This window comes from Girardinichthys multiradiatus, chromosome 2 (genome assembly GCF_021462225.1).
Source record: "Girardinichthys multiradiatus isolate DD_20200921_A chromosome 2, DD_fGirMul_XY1, whole genome shotgun sequence".
Classification (NCBI taxonomy): Eukaryota; Metazoa; Chordata; class Actinopteri; order Cyprinodontiformes; family Goodeidae; genus Girardinichthys; species Girardinichthys multiradiatus.
Genome location: NC_061795.1, coordinates 42,036,094 through 42,057,463, shown reverse-complemented (window position 1 = coordinate 42,057,463; position 21,370 = coordinate 42,036,094). Strand labels below are relative to the sequence as shown.

At 37.2% G+C, this 21,370-nt stretch overlaps 1 protein-coding gene across 3 annotated transcripts in view; it reads left to right on the top strand.

The window, feature by feature from the left end:
* Positions 1–391: 391 nt before the first annotated feature.
* The window catches only part of LOC124855778 (polypeptide N-acetylgalactosaminyltransferase 18-like), a 233,783-nt gene continuing 212,804 nt past the window's right edge, over positions 392–21,370 (top strand). For all 3 annotated transcript variants that reach the window (XM_047345868.1, XM_047345867.1, XM_047345876.1), the window contains exon 1: positions 392–864. In XM_047345868.1, the coding sequence (XP_047201824.1) occupies positions 615–864 (250 nt within the window). In that variant the 5' untranslated portion in view covers positions 392–614. The remainder of the gene's footprint in view (positions 865–21,370) is intronic.

Genomic DNA, 21,370 nt, shown 5'->3' with positions numbered 1-21,370 from the left:
GTTTTGGTTCCTAATGACTGTTAGCCATAATTTTCAAAATTAACAGTGTTTAATGAATCTGTATGATACAATAGTTTCACCTTTTGAAATACATTTCTGAAATTAATAAACTTTTTTATAATATTATACTTTAATGAGATGTTCCTGCGCTTTTAGCGCTCCGGCTTTCTAAAAGCCACCTGTTTCTTTTAACCCCACTCACCGGACTCCATGTCTGCCCGGGTTGATTGTAGTTCTGCTGCCTAACATTACCTACTCCTCTGCGCCCTCATCTGTGCGCTCCAGCTGTGAGTTGGGCCAGCAGAGGCCAGCAGATCCCGCCTCCTTTGCTGCAATTGGGCCGTCGGGAGGCAACCGGGGAGGCTTCGAAGGCTTGTTTTTGACATCTTTGCAGCGGATGAGCGCAGCGTGGTTCTCCCACAGCTCAGAGTGGGATGTCTCTGAGTCATATAGTCAGATGACTTTCATTACGGCCGCGGAAAGCATCTCTGTAATACAGCAGAGAGCGGAGAGCGCAGAGACGAGCTGAGCTGCGTTCGGACACATTTATCCCGAGCGCGTCTTCTCCTGAATCCACCTGCCTGCGCGCAGGTAGCCCGTGGAGGGATGTCGCGATGTTGTGCACAAGGAGAACTAAAACTTTGGTGTCGACATGCGTGATCCTGAGCGGCATGACCAACATCGTGTGTCTGCTGTACGTCGGCTGGATCACCAACTATGTGGCCAACAGCGGAGGGAAAGTTGCGGAGAGCGGCGGTGGCGGGGAGACGGACAGAAAGTTGGAGGAGGACGGGAAAGGTGAAACGATGAGGATTATGGAGCGCTTGGAGCGGCTGGAGAGCGTCGTGAACGAGCACATCAAAGGTCAGTGATGTTCTGCTGAGGGTCTAAGCGGGTCAGAAGCAGCTCCGTTATACAGCTGAAGGTGAAGCGGCTTAGATTAACCTTAGAGACAGTGGGAAACACCTCAACATGACACTTTAAATCTGTTCCCACTTCTTAAATGTGAATTTATTTTTTTAATTTTTATTTATTTTTATTGTAGAACTGAATGAAGATGCGCATTGTCTATTTATTTTCCGTTTTACATATCAAGAATGAATTGCTGGCATTTGTTGTAGCCTGCAGCATCTGTGCAGCCTCATATTTTTAAAGAGACTGCAGCAGAAACTTCCCGAATAGAGCTCAGATAACCCTAACAATGTTTTATTTTAATATAAGTTAATGATACCCTGCAGACATGTTTTAAAGGATGTGGAAATACAACCAATTACCCTTTCCTCCTCACTGAAAAATCCAGCCAATGATTATGCAAAGAAGTGAACTCTGAAAAAGGTCCAATTTGTGCAAATATTATTCTCTAAATTCAAATGTTACCAGCGTGGAGAAGCTTCCTCCCTGCGCTGATTGAAGTGGAAACCACCTTAATGGGTTATATGAGTTCTACTTTCCACCTGAGAGCAAGAAAGTAGAAAGTAGGCTTACATGACATCAGGCATGATAGGGAAGAGTCTTACCAACTTCCGATCTACACTAATCAGGCATAACATTATGACCACTGAAAGTGTGGTTGCCACAAATCCCTTAAAATGTAGTGATTTTGAGAATTAGATTGTGTCTACTATTAAATCAGTAGATATGGGACCGGTTTTGTTTTATATTTCCAAGTTGTCTTGATTATAGCATCATCTTGCCCACAACTTTGATGAAACCGCAGGTGGATTGAATGGCTGTGATCTAAGGCTCATTTGATTAAATAGAATTTAATATTTGACTCAGTCAGAAGTGAAGAAGAGGGGGTTGTTAGTGAAGAGTTGGTGAGAAACATAAATGCCTTGACTGGACAAAAGAGAAGAAAATAAACCACTTTGATCAATTATTGTTATTAAATTTCCCTTTTAAATGTTAATGAATTAAAAGAAGGCAATGCTATAAATCTAGATAAATAGATAAATGAACGTTTGACTGATTAAAAACCCAAAAATTGAAAAGTACACTTTACATGCATTTCAGATTCTTTGATAACTGAAAACACTTTAGCTAAAACCTTTAATTCACACCAGGCTCCAGGTTAATTTTTCCTTTCTTAAAGTGTTATCCTCATTCCAAACCAACACGTTCCCATTTTGTTGCATCCTGCTTTTTTGTTTTGTACCCAAAAAAACAACAATTCCTCAAAGGTACTTAAATTATTAGGCAGCAATGTGTGTTTTACTACATGTTAAGTATTTTGAGATTTATAGAGATTCAGATCTTCGTTCGAATAGAATTATATTATACAGTATATTGTTTTCTGATTTAAATGTAATTCTTGTAAAGACTGTTAAAAGGGTTTTTGAAATATGACATATTGCCCCTAATCACACCAAAATAACTCAAAGCAAATCCCCTCCGGTATTTATTGTATTTATTTGAGCCATGTTTCCTTACAGTTACCTATGAGTAGAATGTTGAATGTTACTTTACTCGCTAAAGTGGGTGCGAATTGTTCCTTGATAGGTTGATGGTGGCAGTCACAACCAGCAGTTTTTTTTGTTGCTTTAGGGTGAAAACATGTGATATGTAGAGCTGTTTAAAAAATCAAATTGCAGTTGTCATCACCATATCTGTGTGTGTCATATCGTAATTGGATGTAAAACGACTGCTTTTGAGCAATATTTGGTAGTATACTCCAGTGTGTTTCAAATTATCCTTTTGGATAGACTCCTGTTACTGTGATTTTTAGAACTTGAGATGCTGTAGCTCATGGAGAGCAGTAGGAACACTGGGATATGGTAAAGAAAAAAGCGTCAGAAACATATTGTGTGGCAATTCTCAGCAACAGTATTCGAATTAAACATTTTCCTTATTTTGTACAGCCTTAGTGATATGGTTTTAACAGTTTATTGTGTTTCAAAAAATCTGTATATGAATGTGTGGCTCTTGTCAAAGTCAATTTCTCTTTAGACGAAAGGGTGTTGGCTGAATTTCTTGCTCAAACATCCGGTAGAGACACTAGCTGCGTTTCCATTACAAATGTACGCAAAACTTTGTCAATATTCTCCCAATGTCGAAAAAACACAATTTTGCAATTCCGGTGTTTCCATTAAATAAGAAATACAAATAAAATCACACATGAATAAGTTGTTCACGCAATAACTCATTAAAAAACATGGCGGCGACGGATGGCCGCTTCAAGATCTTGGTAAATGCTTGCATTTATTTGCTTTTTGGAATGTAAAATGCTGGTAATGCCCCTGTAGCAAACCAAATTTAAAAAATACTCTGTGTCCTGGTAAATCCTAACATGCTGCGCAATCATTCTCCTATTGCTTCCTGTCGTCTTTTTCGCCAGTAGTACCATCCGGTTGTTGATCACGTGACTTGTGTGATGCGAAAAAAGTGTTTCCATTGCAGCTTTGCTAAATACACCAATTTCGATACAGTCAAAAAACCACCTCATCCTAGAGCCAAAACGTTTTATAGAAAAACGGGAATTTTTTCGAAGTTGCCGTGTTTCCATTAAGTGATTATTTTGTTTTCATAATTACAATTTACGCAATTTGATGGTCAACGAAAATGCAGCAACTGTTATGTGCTCGTCTTAAACTGCCCGGTCATTCCCTTGTGCTGTTCTGAGCTCTGGCTTTTGTGTTCCATTGTCCTTGTACGCGTCGTGATACATCTAAAATTACATTCTATCCTACAACACTAAAACACTTTTTGGAACCGTTTGTTAAAAAAACAGCTTTTGAGTTGAGAACGTTTCCGATTTTTATTGTGTCGTGTTTGATACTGTATTTATAGTGATTGTTGTGTTGTATTCATTCTGCCGCACTCTGACTTTGAGGTGTGAAAACTGAGTGAAGAATCAAATCCATTGGCAGATAGTGTCCTACTTTAAAGTACTATTTGTGTTTGTATTATTGGCTCATCTGACCAACTTCTTATCTAAATTCAGAAATCAGATTAGGTCATTTCAGTTGTCAAGCATAAACTTTCTGGGACAGAAACAAGACCTCAAACTGGTTTGTTTGCTATTGTCAGAAGATGATATTGCACATTGATAAAATGTTTCAGTTACACATATGCAGGCAGAGTTTTCCCCCCTGGGTCCTCCATGTTTAATTACCCCCTCAGATCTGCACATCAGTGAGTCAACACAAATTAAGAAGTGGGACAGACTCTTCTTGCATGGGCCACTAAATAGGACACAATCCTATAACTGAACATAGATTTCTGTGGAGAGATGCCCACTGTGGCAACATGATGAAAGCTTAAGTTCTCCCTAATACTCAAATCATTGTAAAGTCATTCCTGGGAAAGATAAGAGACAGAGTTTTATCAAACATCTTAGAGAGAAACTCATCCAGGATTTTTCTTTTGTCTTTGATGTTCCTGCTGAAAATTGGCTCGTAATACAGAGTCAAGAATTGTGATTAAATTAATGTAATTAGATGGGAAACATTTCTTCCTTGCAGAGGTTGCCTTACAAGCATAGAGATTTTTACGCTTCAATCATTTTGTTCATTTAAGCAGCAAATGATGACCTTTGTATGTGTTTCTAGTACAACAATGCTTTGGACACCATTATACTGCCTTTTAATTTCCTCTTGTGTCAGTGTTGTTTTTTTTATCACTTGTAGTATAAATAGTAAATGTGAAGGTTTTAAAGCTGAAACTTCAAATAAGAGAGTCATTTTTAATTGTGCTGCAAATAATTTATCAGCTAACAAAGTCAATAATCTTCTTTGAATAGACATTCATCTGACAGACACCTCTAAGTGGTACATCTAAATCACAGTTTGATAAGTATTTATTTGAAATATGAAAATACCAAATGCTAGTTTTGTTGGGATCTCTTTTACTATTATTTTTACAGAAACACAGTTAGAAAAGTACACTACAATTGTAAAAGTGGAGGCTCTAAATGAAGACCTGTTTACTGCAAGAATGGATTTATGTATTTGGAAATAAACTTTAAAATAAAAAAAAGTTTAAAATCATCTTCTCTTTAGATCATATATATAATGCAAAGGTTTTAAGTCAGAAATTGGAAGAATTTACTCTTGTCATAAAAGTAGAACAACATAAAAATGAGTCCGTGTTTTATTTTTATTTAAAATAACGTTTAAACAAAAGCAGAGGATAAGGGATAACTTTTCAAAAATAAATTGGCTATAAATTCTTAAACAAAGTTTGAACACTAGGTGCATTTGTTTTGAATCTAGTGGAGTTTATTTACAGTGCTTCAATGCCAAACCTTTGGAATGCTTTGTGCCGTGCCAGAGTCCAGATTGTGAAGCAGATCATGCCGGTGTGGACCCATCCCGGACTCTGAAACAGACCAGAGAACCTTACCCTGGCACGGTTACATCTGCTGGTCTCGCCATGGTATATCCGTATCCTGGAGCGGTTCGCTTGCAGTTTAAGTGCATGCCGGGCCAGCGTACCAAAAGCAGGAAGAGAAGATGTAACGTAAGAGCAGCACGTTTGAGTTAAAGAAGAAGAGGATAAACAAAGTAAAAGCGAGAATCCAAAGATGAAAGAGTTTGAAAATGTCTCATGGGGCAATGTGGAGTAGTGAAGAGGTGCAGGTGCACAACTACAATTGAACACCAAAGTAGCAAGAGAGACCCAGATGAAACAACATTTCTTCTTCGTGCTTTTTTAAAATTTAAATCATTGCAGTACTGCCCCCGAAACAATCCGTTGCAACTGCATGACTTTGTCTGGTCTGCATCAGGGGTGGAAATTACAAATTTTCTCCATCAGCCACTGTGGCTGGTGGAGAAAAATTTTAACTAGCTACACAAACATTTTTCCATCCACTATTTTTCCTTGTGTTTAACATTTGCCTTGGTTATGAGAAATTCTTAATAGTAAATGCATTATTTACTTGCAAAGCTATTTGTAATCGCTGAAGGGTCTTCCTTTTTGACTGATGGTGTGAGCACTTCTAAACGGTACGTTCAGTTCTTCATGCTGGACTGTTTTCAGGCTGCACAGTGCCCTGATAACAGCAGTTTTCTCCGTAACTGCAATTCGTTGAATGATACGTTTCAACTCCTTGAAATCATTTCAAAGATTTGTGGGTGCTAATTTTCATCCCTGGTCCGGACAACAAAATGTGAAAGCAAACCAGGCCAACAGAAAGTGTGAGTTTTTTCACTTTTACCGATCCCTGGATCAGACCAGCAAAGTGAATGTGCCCTTATGATCTGTTGGTGTCAAGTCGCCTATCTATTGGCATTTATTAAACTCTGTCTACTGCTGAAAAGCACATATTCCAGGCCACACACCAGTCATGTAAATAATGTCCAACATGAGGTATGCAGTATAAATGTGGATTGTCATAAGGTGCTATTTAATGTGTATCAGCCTTGCCTTATTTTCACATCTCCCTCTCCCTCTCCATTCCACACGTTGCTGCCTTATCATTGGAAAACCAAATCCAGTCTGTGCTCTGCTGATTAAAAACAGACTGGAATGTTGTCAACCTCCTGTGTTTCATCAGTGCCGATCATTCTTACATTGCTTTGGTGTAGACTGCTTTTGGTATAGCAGCTTAATCCATGACCTAATTTTTTTGTTGTGGCACTTTAAAAAGGACAAAAAAGCAAGTGTTTATTGCCTGAGACTGAGGTATTCTTTGTCTGACTGTATGTATCTGTGAAAGATGTCTGTACCAACATGATTGGCTATGAATCCCTCACCAAGCACTTCATTAGGTACACCCTTCAAGTAATGGGTTTTACCATCATTTTCCTTTAGACTTGTCTAATTTTCCATGACATGGGTTTAAAAGTAAATATATGAAAAATATTTTAAGTTTTAGAAAATTTAAACATAATTTTCTATTGTTTATTTTCATGTAGTTTTTCAAAAATTGCAAACTAGACAATTTATAAGGTGCCTAATTCCAACAGTTGGTACTTTGTTACCACTTTGGAAACAATAGTTGCATAAATTCGGAACCACTCTCTTAAACAAAATAAGATGAGTAGGAGATGTGGGCAAATTAAAACTAACCTAAACTCATGCATACATTTAAATCTAAACCAATATTAGCTTCTCCAGGTCTGCACTTCGGTCCTTCTTTTGCGTCACTCCTCAGAGATGTTCCTATGATAAAAGCTCATTAATCATTTGGTGCAGAATTGCAGGCTTATCTATATTCAGAAGGCCCAACAGAATCAGCATGGACACTAGTCCATAGTTAAAGCAGCGGAGTAAATTTAGCCTCAGGAGTGCTCCTCACACTGTTGGACCACTTGTTGCTGAATATTGGACTACTTGCACAGACACCAGGCCTCCTGATGCTTGCGGCCATTTTGTATCCCGGACGGTGCGCGCCTCCATGTCCCATCGGGCATCGCGACTGTTATGACGGGGCGTCTCAAGTCTGACGTCACAAGACGCTATATAGGAAGGCGGGCATTTTAAAACTTCCTTTCCAGCTGGCAATCTTGACGGGGTCGCCACGCAACTGGAGCGTCCTTGGAAGTAACAAAATTCCCACGTGGAGTTTCCAGTTATTTCTCTCTCTCGTTGGCCAACAAACAATTCATAACTGAGGTTTTTGGACTAAGAAGGCCAGAGATTTCACTTTGCCGATCGAAGACGTGAGTTAACACGTAACTAAAACACGGAGTTCGAGGAAACGAACCGCCATCGTGTTTTATCCCTAGTTGACTGCTGATGGTCAGATCCTATTTTTCCTTTTCGTCAAAAAGCAACGAAGGACAGGACTGGCCGCTCTCTTGGTGTAACTGCGGACGCGCAGCAACGCTCAAACCCCCCTTTTTCCTCCCACTCGCTGCCCCGAAGGAGGCTTCAACAAGTAAAACCCATCTTTTATTTAATCTTTTATTTCTTTATTAGAAGGCCTGGGCAGGGTCAGAGGTTGTAGAAGCGATCAGAATCGCTGGTTAGGATCTCATGTGTTCTGAATGATATGTGCATGTAACCTTGCTTATTGAAACTTTGATGTGTTATGTTGATATCGGGATCCGCCGCGGTCCTAGAGCTGCTTGTGTTTCTACTATCTGAGAGTCAACGCGGGCGCGTTGTAAGACTGGACTGTTAAAACGACCTCATGGTAAAATTCTCCATTTCCCTTTTGTCTTCAATCTCACTGTGCTAGCTTGCCGCCAAAAGTTAGAATCCTTTGTGCTCAGGAGTTAGGGGGAAGTTTTATGATCAGAAGATCATAAAGGACAGTCGGAGCTGCGGTCCAACCCGCCACCACTCGCCACCACACCACCACTCATATTCTCATTTCCTTCGTCTGTTGTGCCATAAACTGCTGGTTGATTCAATATATACCCACTACCGTTTGTTGATTTTTGCTTATTTAGATGTGTTACTCCTGTGTTTGTAGAATTTTGCATGTTGAGTAGGTGAAAATTAATAAATATTCACATAGATAAAGAGAGAGCGTTTTGTGTTCATTGTGTGCGAAAGTGATTCGTCAGTCAAAATAAGGTTAACGTTCCACACGTTTCGGCAGAAACGGTCGATTAAACAGTGACATCTCCGGCAATAGTTATGAATTATTACGGAGTATTTAACGGTTGTAATTGTCAGAGGCGTTGAGCCACAATTGCAACACCAGAAACATCTCTGGTCTCGATTCATAAATGAGGATTTTGGTTAGGAAGTTGATTTTGTCAGGTTATGATCTGTAATTATAATTATTGATCAAGATTAATCAATCAATAATCATAAACCCAACAACACTCTTCTCCTCCTCTCTGGCCATCGAAGCCGATGCCAGATTATATGAGCAGCCAGCGGCCGATGTGTTTATGCTTTGTTACTGATACAAAAAGGCTAGACTGCAGCGTAGATGCAGAACCAGTTTATTTAATTGACTTTACCTTTACTTGTGCAACATGGGGCTCAGTGAAGGGATTTTCAAATGCTGAATGATTGTTCTATCAATACATTTATGTGATATATGCACAGTATCTGTAGTTTTGGCGATATACAAGTGACATGGTGGTTCTAATTATGCTTACCTTTTATTTTCTGCTCCTGTTCTGAAGCCGTTTGAGGTAAAAGGTTTAAGCCAGGATCTCCACAATGTTCTGTGTCAGATAATTTCATGCCACACCTATGGCATCCCTAACAATTCCTATAAAATAAATTGAACTAAAGCATTGTTTTAGTTTATATTCTACTTTCTTAAGTTGATCAGATCGTCTAGGAAGGTTTTTTTAGTAACCCAAAAGTTTGTTTCCTTGGGGTAAAAATATGAAGTGACACAGAAGTCCATATGTCTGAGGCTGTCTCCAAACATTTTAGAGTGGATGGTATCGTGAAATCTGGTGGCCTGTGGCAGTGACCTGAGAACTGGGGTGCCATAAAAACTCTCAGCAGAATAGTGAGGTAAACATTCAGCCAAATCAACACAGAAATAGTTGACAAAACACAAAATCAACATCTTCAATGGCCACCTTAGCTCTTAGAACTAAAGAATAAGTTCTATTGGTTGCATGAAGTCTTAATGGTAATGATGCCAATAATTATTCACTCAGGAACATCCCAAGAATTAGCAGATATTCGTTGAATTAATGTATTAAGGTGTTGCAGGCCACAAAAGGATAAAACTAAAGGGGGAAGACGTGGTTGCCGTGTTTGCTATCTACAATTGCGTTCAAAAATTTAAAACTACTCCATTTTCTTAATTTCGTTATAATTTATTTTATTAATTTTGTGTCTAAAGCAGTAAAATTTTCCTGTTGTCTTTTTATGTTTCTTGATCAATAGTCCCACAGACTTCCAGAAGGCCTTTGAAAGTTTTCTTTACAGCTGTGAGAGCATTTTGTGCTGTTATTTCCAGCAAAGACCTGAAAGATGCATCATCCTTTAGCTGTTCCTCCGCTGTATGTCAGGTTTGCAGTTAACAGTACTTCATTAATCATCTTGTTGATCTTGTAGCAAATTGTCTCTTTATTACAAAGTGCCTAAAGATCCATTTCAAATTGGTCCTTTTTAATAGAAATATAGTTTCCAATCTAGGAGTATAAAAAAAACACTACATTACTTCACAGACACAAAATTAATTCCTGGTCACTACTCTTTTTTTTCCTGTATTATGAATTCTAGGACCTGTTTACAGCTCCTTCCCATCCTGCCAACCACACATTTTATTTTTAGAAGTCTTTCTGTGAGTCAATGCAAGCTGATCTGTTTTGACAGTCTGCTGAGGAAGAGGAGTCTGAATGGTAGACGTCTGAGGCTCTGTGTGTGGGTCTCGGTGTAAGTTGTGTGTCAGCTATGTCATCAAAGATTCATTCCGGTGGTGTGAGAGCTGCTGTGGATGTCACTGCCTCACTATAGAGTGTCTATATCACTTCATGAGGAATTCAGTTTCTGTTAACATCCTGACATTAGTCAGTTTGGGCAGGCATGGCCGTGAACACACAGGTACTTTGGGAGAAAAAAAATCCACCCCTGTTTTTTTATTCTTGTTTTTTTTCTCTCCCAGCTGTACTGAAGATACCGGAGGATATTCTGTTATAATACAGTTTAGGGGTACACCAGAGGACGCGATGAAAGACTGATCCACACAGATAGCCAGAAGCTGCTGGTTTGTTGAATATTACATCAAAAGTTGCATGAGTCCCACTGAAGGTTTAAAACCTCCCCTCCCCTCTCCTGCATCCACGCTCACACTATCAACTTTCAAAGCGGAGTGTCAAGAAAGGTGTCATAAATTTGCAATGAATCCATCTTTGCATTCGTCTCTGATCTATCAAATGCAGGAGGTGTGACACTGACAATTCTGATAGTGTCACTTTTTGCAGATTGAAGCCAGATGACTTTGTTGCCTCTTCTCTATACATGTGCATCTCTTTCAGTCCCAGTTGGCAGCTTACAGATTTTTAAGTTATGCATTAGTGGAGCTCACAGGCGTTGGCAGGTGACAAAATAAACATACATTTATTCTGAAGTACAGTATATTCAAAGCACTGATGGTGGAATTCAACAGGCAGTATAATCTCCTTCAGATCTTGTAACTGTTTTGCAAGTGTGGCCTTACCCAGCTTCGACCGTTTTGGTGCCCTAGGCGAGATTATGGTTTCAGCCCCCACCCCCCTTTCTTATTAAAAATAAAATTAGAATCCCTTTAGAAGTTACAGTTCATATTATATTTTAACTCTATGAGGATACAGGAAACTTTAAAGGGTTATCCATTTTATTGGCTTAGTAAAAATGGACCTTTAAAGCAACCATGCACGGACAGATGTGGCAAAGATATCCTTAGTGCATCTGTCAACACCATATCTAGACTAGATTTACCTGTTGCTGAATAGTACAAGTAAAACATGCAGCTGCAGCAGAGAGACTATCGGTTGTGTTTAACATAAATTAATTAATTAATATTATGAATTTATAACATAAAGGATGTTGCGACACACTTGTATAGTTCCACAGGAGCCATCCTATCTTCAGTAACAACTTTGTTTAATTTTAACTTGGCTAGAGCAAGAAAATAAGACATTCGGCATAAAACAAAACTGAAGTTTGCATACATGTAGTGCCCACAAATAGCTTCATAAATTGGCCTGTTATTGCTAAATAGTTTCTTAATGAAGCCAGTGTTTCTTTGTGATGTCCTTTGTGTTAACAATGCTGCTGTTATTCCTAATAGGCACTTGACAGGCCACTGTGTCCTTCATCTGCAAGAAAATTTGAGTTCACATGGACGCTTCTCAGAAACAAATTAAAGAAAATCCGGTATTAATGTTATTTAGTGTTGAAAACCCAATTTCTTTCCTAACCAACTAATAGGAGGAATGAGCCAAAGTATTGCACTCACACTAGGAAAACTGTTATTCATTCTGTCATTTGGGACAGAGGGTAAATTGGTGTGACAAGGGAAATCCAGATTACGCCAACAGATATTTATCAGGCTTTATATTTTGTTTAAGCAATAAGCAGCAGTGCAGGCCACTGTTTGGTTAAAACACACCCGTGTTGCAATTGTTAGTGTGCAGTTTAGAATAATGGCTTGGCTTTTCTTCTCAGTGTGCAAATCTGGTTCAAATCAGTATTGAAGATACAGAACGTCTGATTTATTTTGCAGTGGAAGTTTTCAGGAAGTCAGCTGAATGGAAAGGGTTGTGCATTGTGAATGAACAATTTTAGGGCAAATCCGTCACCCAGGAGATTGTTGTTCAGTCAGACATTCACTGTTTTTATTTTTGTCCTTTTGAAATACTTTTTGAAAAGTAAATTAAACTGCAGTGAACCGTAATTCTTCCAGTAGTTATGTTATACAAATTTCAATAGTTGGGGTTAGAGTTTGATGTGTGTATGTCTTGTTTTTAAATGCATGAGGTATATTGAGTGCACAGTGTATATTTATAAAATGGAGATGATTTTCAAAAATGTACAAATTAATTTGAGTTAATTTGAGGTATTTTAATTTTACTTTTATAAGTAAAACATCTGTATACAAAAACAAACTATTGGGATCATACTTTAAAGTTTACTCTAAGGTGTTTAGATAGGAAGTTCTGGCCGATTGTTGTAGACGCATTTTTTCTAGTTTTCTCCTTTACATGTGTTTTGTGGGTCTGGAAAAGGTTTATGATCATGTCTGTGGAGGCAGTTTGGGAGTACGATATCCTGGTAATTTTCTGAATGATTATCCAGTCCTTGAAAAACCTTTAAAGGGTTGCATTTTCCCAATCCTGTGTGGTGCTTATGGGAAAAATCTCAAGGTACAGTCATTGAGAGGAGGATGTCGTGTTTGAAAAAGAGATTACGAGTAGATTATGTGGTTCTGTTGACATGTTGTGTCTGCACAGCTATGGTTTATTGCCAAATCAGATTGTCTAAATCTGATGCCATAGTTTTCAGCTGGAGACAGGTAGACTGCTCTGTCCGGGTTGGAGGTCAGTCTCTGGCCCATGTGGAAGATTTCAAATACCTTGGTGGCTTGCGAACAAATGTTTGTTGGTTTTAATGGGAGATGGATGGAAGTACCAGGACTTTGTGTTCAGTACCCTTTGCCTTCCTCTGGTTTGTTTTGATAAAGAAAGAGCTGAGCCAAGATGCAAAGCTCTCGATTAGTCAGTTGGTCAACATCCTATTCCTCCATAAAGGTTTAGAGATAATGACCAAAAGAAGAACATCTGGGATGTAGAAGATTGAAATATGTAGGGTGCTGCAATTAGTAGCTTACTCCGTTGGGTGGCAAGGCTTAGCTTTAGCGATAGGACGAGGAACACCATCATCTTGGGGGTGGAGCTTGGAGTGGAGCTGCTGCTCTTCTGCATTGAAAGGACTCGAGTTGATTTGGTTCAGGCATTGTATGTCTTCAGGACCCTATACCTCTGGATGTTTCTAGCTCAGGCACAGGGAGACCCATGACGCAGACCCAGAACTTATAGTATGTATGAAATTGCATTCCGTACTTTCTATTTGGTCTAAGAACGCACCCAAAATAAACCAGTGACTGTTGCTGGGGAGAGGACTGTCCTCTCTGATGTAATATTAGGGAAGTAGATGCCTGTAAATGGAATTGAATGGATGGAAATATCCTAAAAGATTCTTAGCAAAATTTGCCCCTTAAATTAAATACACACCTTTAGCTAATTAAGTTTGGTTAGTGTGAACATACCAGTCAGAAAAATATAAAACTGATTCAATCCTAGTCAATCTAATCATTTTTAAATGCCTAAAAAACTGAAAAATGATTCAAACAGTAAAGAATTATCCATATAGTAAAAATAAAATTGCTTCTGAAATTGACATTTACATCTTAGATATGTAAAACTGAGCAGATATCCTGAATTGGTTTTTCCATGCAACTTAGTGGGCTAATGTCACATAGTAAAATGTAATTACATATTTATATCTTTATGAAAATTTCAGCAGCTAAGAAATTAATTGCAGTGTATCATGGAGTGTTAAATTGCTTGCACATCTTCTTCCCTGAGTTTGGAGTTTTTTAACAAGTGCCAACATTAATGATAGGGAGTGGCTCTCTGTGATAAGATTCAAGCGGCTTTCCACAGAGTGACTGCTGGAGTCATGTCTGCAAACAGGCCTATTACACATTAAATGGCAGAGTCTAATGCTAAACCTGAGGCAACTGATGGTCCAAAATAAAAATAAAAATGATAGAGAAACACTAAATTGTTTTTAAAAATATATCTAAATCTAACTATACTGATTACCTTCTATGGCTTCCTTTCACTTATCACAAAGGTATTGAGTTTTTTCAAAAATCTACTATATGCTGTGAATAAAATTGCATTACTGTTGCAGATTGTCCTGTCCTATTTACAGAAAGTTACTACTAGCTTGAGAGGGAGAAAGATCAGTGTCATGTATTCAAAAGTAAATAGGATATTGAGTCGGACAAGGCTTCTGACAATTGCAGCTTGAATTTGGAGAGCAATTTAAACTTGCTTTATATTGCTTTACAACCTTCTAAAGAGTTATTCACTGGCAGAACAATATAAAGAAAAGTGTACAGGGTGCATTTTAATTTGGACTTTCCAAGAAGCATAATGTATTTTCTATTTTGTGATTAGCAGGTCTTAAATCCCACCAGGGACCAGATTTGTTTCAATAATCTGTAATTTTACAATTGACATTGGTTGAAGTTTTGCTGTTTGACACTAGGAGTGCATCAAGATTTTTTTTTTATTATGGTGGTTGTTAAAGCAACATCCTGAGCAACACCAAACATTATAGAAGACACCTATTGAAATACTTTCCATATAGCAAAACATTTACATATCAATAATTGTTTTACAAGTTTAAAATTAATACCTTTCTAATTTCCAGTATCAGATTGCTTGGCTACACTGCTAATGCCTGCTTGTACATGTAATGAAAAAAGACCTGCAGTCTTGATTTTAGCTGTAATTTTTCTGTTCTCCTCTATAATTTATTGTGAGTAACCTTTATTGTGTGTGTCTCTTCTTGTGTAAAACTACATTGTTTACAGGTTTTGAACTTCCTGTCAAAGTATTTTGTTCTAGGTTGTATGTATGTATTTGCTTGTTTGCCTATGGAAAAGCACAGTGTTTCTTGCTGCTTCTTTTCTCACTTCCTGTTGTCATGATGTGATATCTTTAGACTTTGTTGTGGTCTTGTGTTTTCAACCGTTTATTTAGTTTAGGTTTTTGTAGTCATGTTTGTTTAGTTCCTTTTGCCCCCTGTTAGTTTTGTTCCCTCTACCGCCTCCTAGTGTTTTGTCGTTTTCTTTCCTTTTCGTTGTTAAGTTTTCTTTATGGTTGCTTTCTTATTACTTTGTATGGTTTTCTCATTATTGTTATTATTGTTATTGTTATTATTATTATTGTTATTATTTTGGTTTCCTGTTCTCCTTTGGATTCTTTAGTCTAGTTTCTCATTTAGTATCTCTGTGTTTATTTATGTTAGGTATTTGTTCTCTTTCTTGGTTTAGTTCCTCAGTTTTGTTTCTATAGTTCCAGCCTCCCTTTTTAGGTTAGGTTTAGTTATTGTTTACTTTTGGTTTGCACATTTTCTAGTTCTCTGTTTCCTTTTCTGTTACTTCAGTCAGTGTTTGTTTAGGTTTTGTTTATTCTACGGTCATTGTTTCTTTATGGGTTATTTGTTAATTATTAGATTGTAGTATTCCTCTATTTTCTCTAGTCCTCTGTTTATTTTCATTAATGTTTATTTTAGGTTATGTCTTGGTCCAGCTCCTCTCATGTCCCCTTTGTTTTCTAATTAGATCTCCTTAGCAACTATCCATATTCCCTCAGTTCTCTATAGCCTGGTCCACACCTGATTTCCATTCTCATCTGATTACCTGCCTCAGTGTCTCATTGGTTCATACCTCACTCCCCTCTGTTTATTAGCTCTCTGGTTTTCATTTGGCTTCGCTGGTTCCTCCCGTTCACTACCCTTGACTATGGTCCAAGTGTTACCCTGTTTCGTGCAGAGTCTACTTTGTAAGTTTTTGAACTTCGACTTATTGTTTGTACCTGCAGTACTTTTGCTTCGTTTTTTTAAACCTTTGGAATAAAACTTGAAGACTCTTGCAATATGCTGCTGCCCAGCTCTTGTCTGCACTTTGGTCCGCCTCAAACCCAGAATGTGACACCTGTAGCAGCTTGCTGTGTTGAAACTAGCTTGTACGTAAGATAAACTTCCAGCTGTGTACATTTTTATATGAAAAATTCTGTACAATTGTCATGCTGCTATTGAACTTTTTGTTTTCAGTTCAAAGACCTAAGATCTGTTTTGCCAATGTTAGCATAATCCTAATGTACAGTTACTTCTAACAGCCCTTGTCTTTATGCATTACGTTTCAGTTCACTGATCATTTCATACCAACCACATTTTGTTAGCCTGAAAGTTAAATATGTCTGATACATTTTAAATTACAGCAGTATTGGATTGTTAACACCAAACAGAATATTATAATTGCAAATTCTAAACACACCTCCCTTGAGGTACATAACATACTGAATAAGTGTGGAAATCAGAGCTTTTCAAACTAAAATAATTGAAAAAGATCAAACTCTAGGAACCCAACATGAGAGATTTTGTTTATACTCAGAGCCAAATCAGTCAAGACACACAGCCTTTCTTTGATCAAGGAATCCATAAATCAACATAAATGTGAAATCCCTTTTAAATCTTGCAACAAGCAAAGAAAATAGTCTTCGTGCTGATCTTTTTTTTTTTTTCAAATACTATTTTGGACCATCAGCTGCCTATTTGTTGGGGTGGTTTTTGTTTAAATCAAGTTAGAAACTATGAAAGAGTAGGGTCCATTACTTGGGTTATGCCAGTTTTCTTTACAATACTGCTAATTCCCTGTAATTTCCCCTTTCTATCAAAGATAAATCCAGAGTAAAAAAGGTAGGTTTTGGAAAAGAAAAACAAAATTAATATAATACATTTTTCTGTTATGAATTAGGTGGCATAGTTGTACTACGTTTTTATGTTTAGCAGTATTGTTTACTCTGACTGCCTCCTGTTTGCTGTATAAGATGGAGAAATGTCTAAAGACCTTTACCTCTATTTCAATTTGGTGAAGAGCCTAACCTTTTGGCTTTATAAATACATTTATTTACATCTGCGCTAACAGGCTGTTACCAAATTGTAGGCAGGGAGATCAAAGATCAGCGACTGAAGTACTTTGTGAAAACCAGTTAATAGCCTAATTTTTCCACTCAAATGCCATTAAAATATATAAAGGCAGTGCATCAAGGGCAAATGATTTGACAAAAACATGTTAATGAAGTTATTGTTTACCAAAAAGCTAGTCAGAAAAATTTATAATTTGGTGTCTGATTTTATCATGTCCGGTATCCTTTTCAAACATCAAAGTGAGCTTCAGTCAGTTGAATTTAGGGGCAGATTTTCTATGATTGGAAAAAGGTCATTTGCTATTTTGGCTTCATTTAACACCCATACGGTAATTATCAGCAGATTGTGTCACAAACCGTCAGAACTCACATTCATCCGTCTCACCTGGTTGATCACGCCTGCTCAGCATGTTGGAATAGAAGCTTCTTGCTCACCATGCTGCCTGGGTTTCGTGTCAGTGCCGCATCGTCTAACTGACACATGTAATTGGCAAATAATTACAAAGATATGAATGTCTTTTTATAAGCCAATTTTAGTTTTATCACATCCTCTTCACATATAAAAAACCTTGACATTTGAAGAAGTGTTGATTCATTCAGTCACTTCAGTAATTTAGAAAAAATACCTGTGTTTTACTTTGGATATTTTAAAATCAGCATTTCATCTGTGTTTTTAATACCTGGGTTTTGACATTTGACAGATTTATAAAATAAAAAATAACAAAGAGTAATTTTAGATTTAATTCTATAATATGCAAATACAACTGTTGCATATTATGCATAGGTATAAGTCTAAAGTAGTAGGTGCTTAAGTGCCACCTATCTTATTTCTGCTTAAATTTTGTTTGAACAAAAATTATTTTGTGCAATTTTATCCTAGGCATTTATACATAATCCTACAGTTATAGGCTAACATTGTATAGAATTTAATCTTGATAACATAAGATTACATAAGAGCTATTGATCATCTAGATTTCGCTTTTTGTTGAAAGAATAACTCTTCTGCCTTGTGTTACCTTCTAATGAATTTTTCCCACCCTTTTATTCCACCAAAGCTTCTCCAGTTTTAGATCAGGCCAGGTGCTAGATCTGCTCTTTTGTTTCCCAAACACATCCCCAACAAAACTTTTTTCTAAAGCCAGAGCGTCACCTTGAAGCCGTATCATTATGTCATTTAGTAAATATTTCATCCTACCTACAGTATTTTGACATTATGTAATCAATGCAGTAAAGTAGTTTATAAACACAAACTACTGAATTTGTCTTTATAACCTTTCGAATGTCATCAGTCTAATTCACAAATGTTGTTTTAAACAAAACAACAGTTGAGGCTTATGAGCAGTAGCAGCAAAGCTAACTGGTATTTCTTACCTTTGACTGGGTTTACACTTTGCTGGAAAAAGGAGTTATGTTCACAGTTTCAAGCAATATTTGAAACTCCATCTATTGTTATAAAGACATGAATGAACAATAAAATAATGTTCATGAATGCAGCTCTCTGTTGCATTAATCAATATTCATGTTCATGTGTTTATGTGTTTGAAGACAAAGAATGGACAAGCATAAGAATTTGAGCAACTTTGACAATGCAAAATTCTGATGGCTAGATTGCTGGGTGAGAACATCTCCAAAGCTGCACCTCGTGTGAAGTTTTTCCAGTGTCTTTCAGAAGTAGTTCAAGGTAGGAACAGAGGTGAGCTGGCAACAGGAACATGTGCATCCAAAGTTTATTTATGTACACCGGGCGCGAAAGCCAGTCCTTGTGGTCTGATCAAATAGATAAGCTATTATAGCTGAAATTGTTGAAGATGTTGGTGCTGCTTCTGAGAAAAAGATGTCAGAATATTTAGTACATCGCAGTTTGTTGCTTATGCAGTTGCAGAGCAGTTTGGATGTCCATGCAAACCCCTGTTTATTGACAAAAGTGCAAAGAACTTACGAGGATCACACCTGAACCATGGAGCATTGTAGAAAGGTGGAAAGGGCTGGATGGCCAGGTGTCAGTGTGTTCCTTACCTGGGGACACAGGAAACGTGGATGCACTATGGGAAAAAGGCTAGTCAGCAGTGCAATGCTTTCAGCTATGTTCTGCTGGGAAACCTTCGGTCCTTACATCCATGTAGATCTTCCCTTGACATGTACCACCTCCTGAAGCATTGTTGCAGATCATGTACACCCTTTCATTTAAACAATATTCTCTAATGACCCTGTTTTCTTTTAGCAGCATAATGCAACCTGTCACAAAGCAGAAACTGTTAATGAAAAGTTTGAGGAGTACAACAATGACTTTGAGGTGTTTGTTTTGCCTCCAAATTCCCCAGATCCAATATTTGGGATGTGCTGGACAAACACATTGATGCATAGATGCCTAACTTTGCATCTTACAGGACATGAAAGATCAGCTCAGTTTCAGGGGCCATCTCTAAACATGTCAGGGCTTTTGAGCAAAAACATATCAACAAAGTATCAGACTGGTGGTCATAATCCAAAGCCTGTTTGTTCGTTTTGTTTATTTTAATTATTAATATTTATTTTGAACAAACAATAAAATTAACAACAACAGCAAGGAAAATTAAAAAAATAAAATCTGCCAATTTTACACAATTTGTTTGAAAAGGAGCAGGTAGAAGAAAAAAAACGTATACTTTCCTTCCCCTAACATACACCTCAATATACAATCATTCAAGTCTCTCCAAACCTTTTATACCTTTAAAATATTCTCACATGACTCAAAAAAGCTCCTCATTTCCGTTAGTGACTGCCTTACCATTTACACAATATTAATATCAGTAATATAGTTTAACGCATTCTAAACCACCCATTCTATACAACATATTTTCTAAACCGTTCATCTTTATACTTAAATTAGTTTATATTTGTAATTTGTTTATGTCTGTCATTTAATCCATTCCATAGATCAAGCCTACACACCAATATATAAAAGCTCTTTTTGTTCAGTTGCATTATTTTTAAAATTTCCTCTTAAATTATAACCACACTCTCTGTCACTAAACTTGTTTTGACTGTTGTATGGAAGTGTTTTGACGATTTTTGGCTTTGAACATAAATTGTACAGTTTTACATTTTACAAGATCCTAGAGCTTCTGTACATTCAATTTCACGAACAATGGATTAGTATGTTCCCAATACCCCACTTTATTCAGTATTCTAATTGCTTTCTTTTGTATTGTGTACAATAGCTGTAGGTTTTTTTATACGTATTACCCCAAACCTCCACTCAAATAGGGCTAAACAAGAGTATTATATATAATAAAGTGATTTTTGATCAGTAAAACATTTTATTCTACTCAAGACTGCAATACTCCTTGCTAGTTTTGATTTCATTTGACAAATCTTTGCTTTCCAGCAAAATTTGCGATACTATTAATAGTTATTTTGATTTCATTGTTTTTATGCTTATTGCATTTTCCAAATATTATTAATTTTGCTTTATCTAAATTTAGGGATAATTTAGATTTTTTTAAAAAGCTCTTTGTTGTATTTCTTTTTTTTTGTTTTGTTTTCTTACTAAGTGGTCATATCTTTTGCTGTACTCATGCTCTTGTGCTTAGGATTTTTTTGTGCCTCAGTTTAGTTATTAAAGTTTTATTTTTACTTCACAATCTGCTGCCTCCTGTTTTTCTGTGTTTGGGTTCTTCCATCAGAAACCAAAATAAAGAGAATTTTAATAAACAAGGATGCTGAGAGCAGGTGAATTAGAATGCTTTGGGAAAAACACATCCAATCAGTCCTGCTTTTTTTTTTTAATGATTTCATTTTTAGTTGTTCATATTAGCTATGTATACTGCAGGTGATTTGGTTAGAAATGCAAAACAGGCTCCTGAGCTCTTTGATGACCAAAGGAAAGTGGCGAACACGCTGCTTCATTAAAGAAGAGGCTGTGCCTATGGCGGTCAGTATCCACCCTGTCAATTCACACACGAGTGAACACAGTCACATACTCTGTAGAAGCCTGGTAACTTAGCTTCTACCACAAATACTCTGCACGTAGTAATTTGTGGGGTGTATCTGACATGCATGTGCACATTGGACTGTAAACAAGCAATGCACAAAACCTGCATAGTTTTTTTTTTTTAAGCAAGCTGCAGAAAAAGCAGCTGGTCTCATCCTGACAGAAGTATTCAGAAGGGTTCAGAAATTCTTTGGTCGCATTCAAATCTGTATGTTTGTGCAAACAAAATCAGCTGTTTCAGATTTCCTCACAATGATAGGCTGCATGATCGCCCCTTCAGATTTCACACATGGTGTGTTCAATGGAAAAACTTACACTAAGT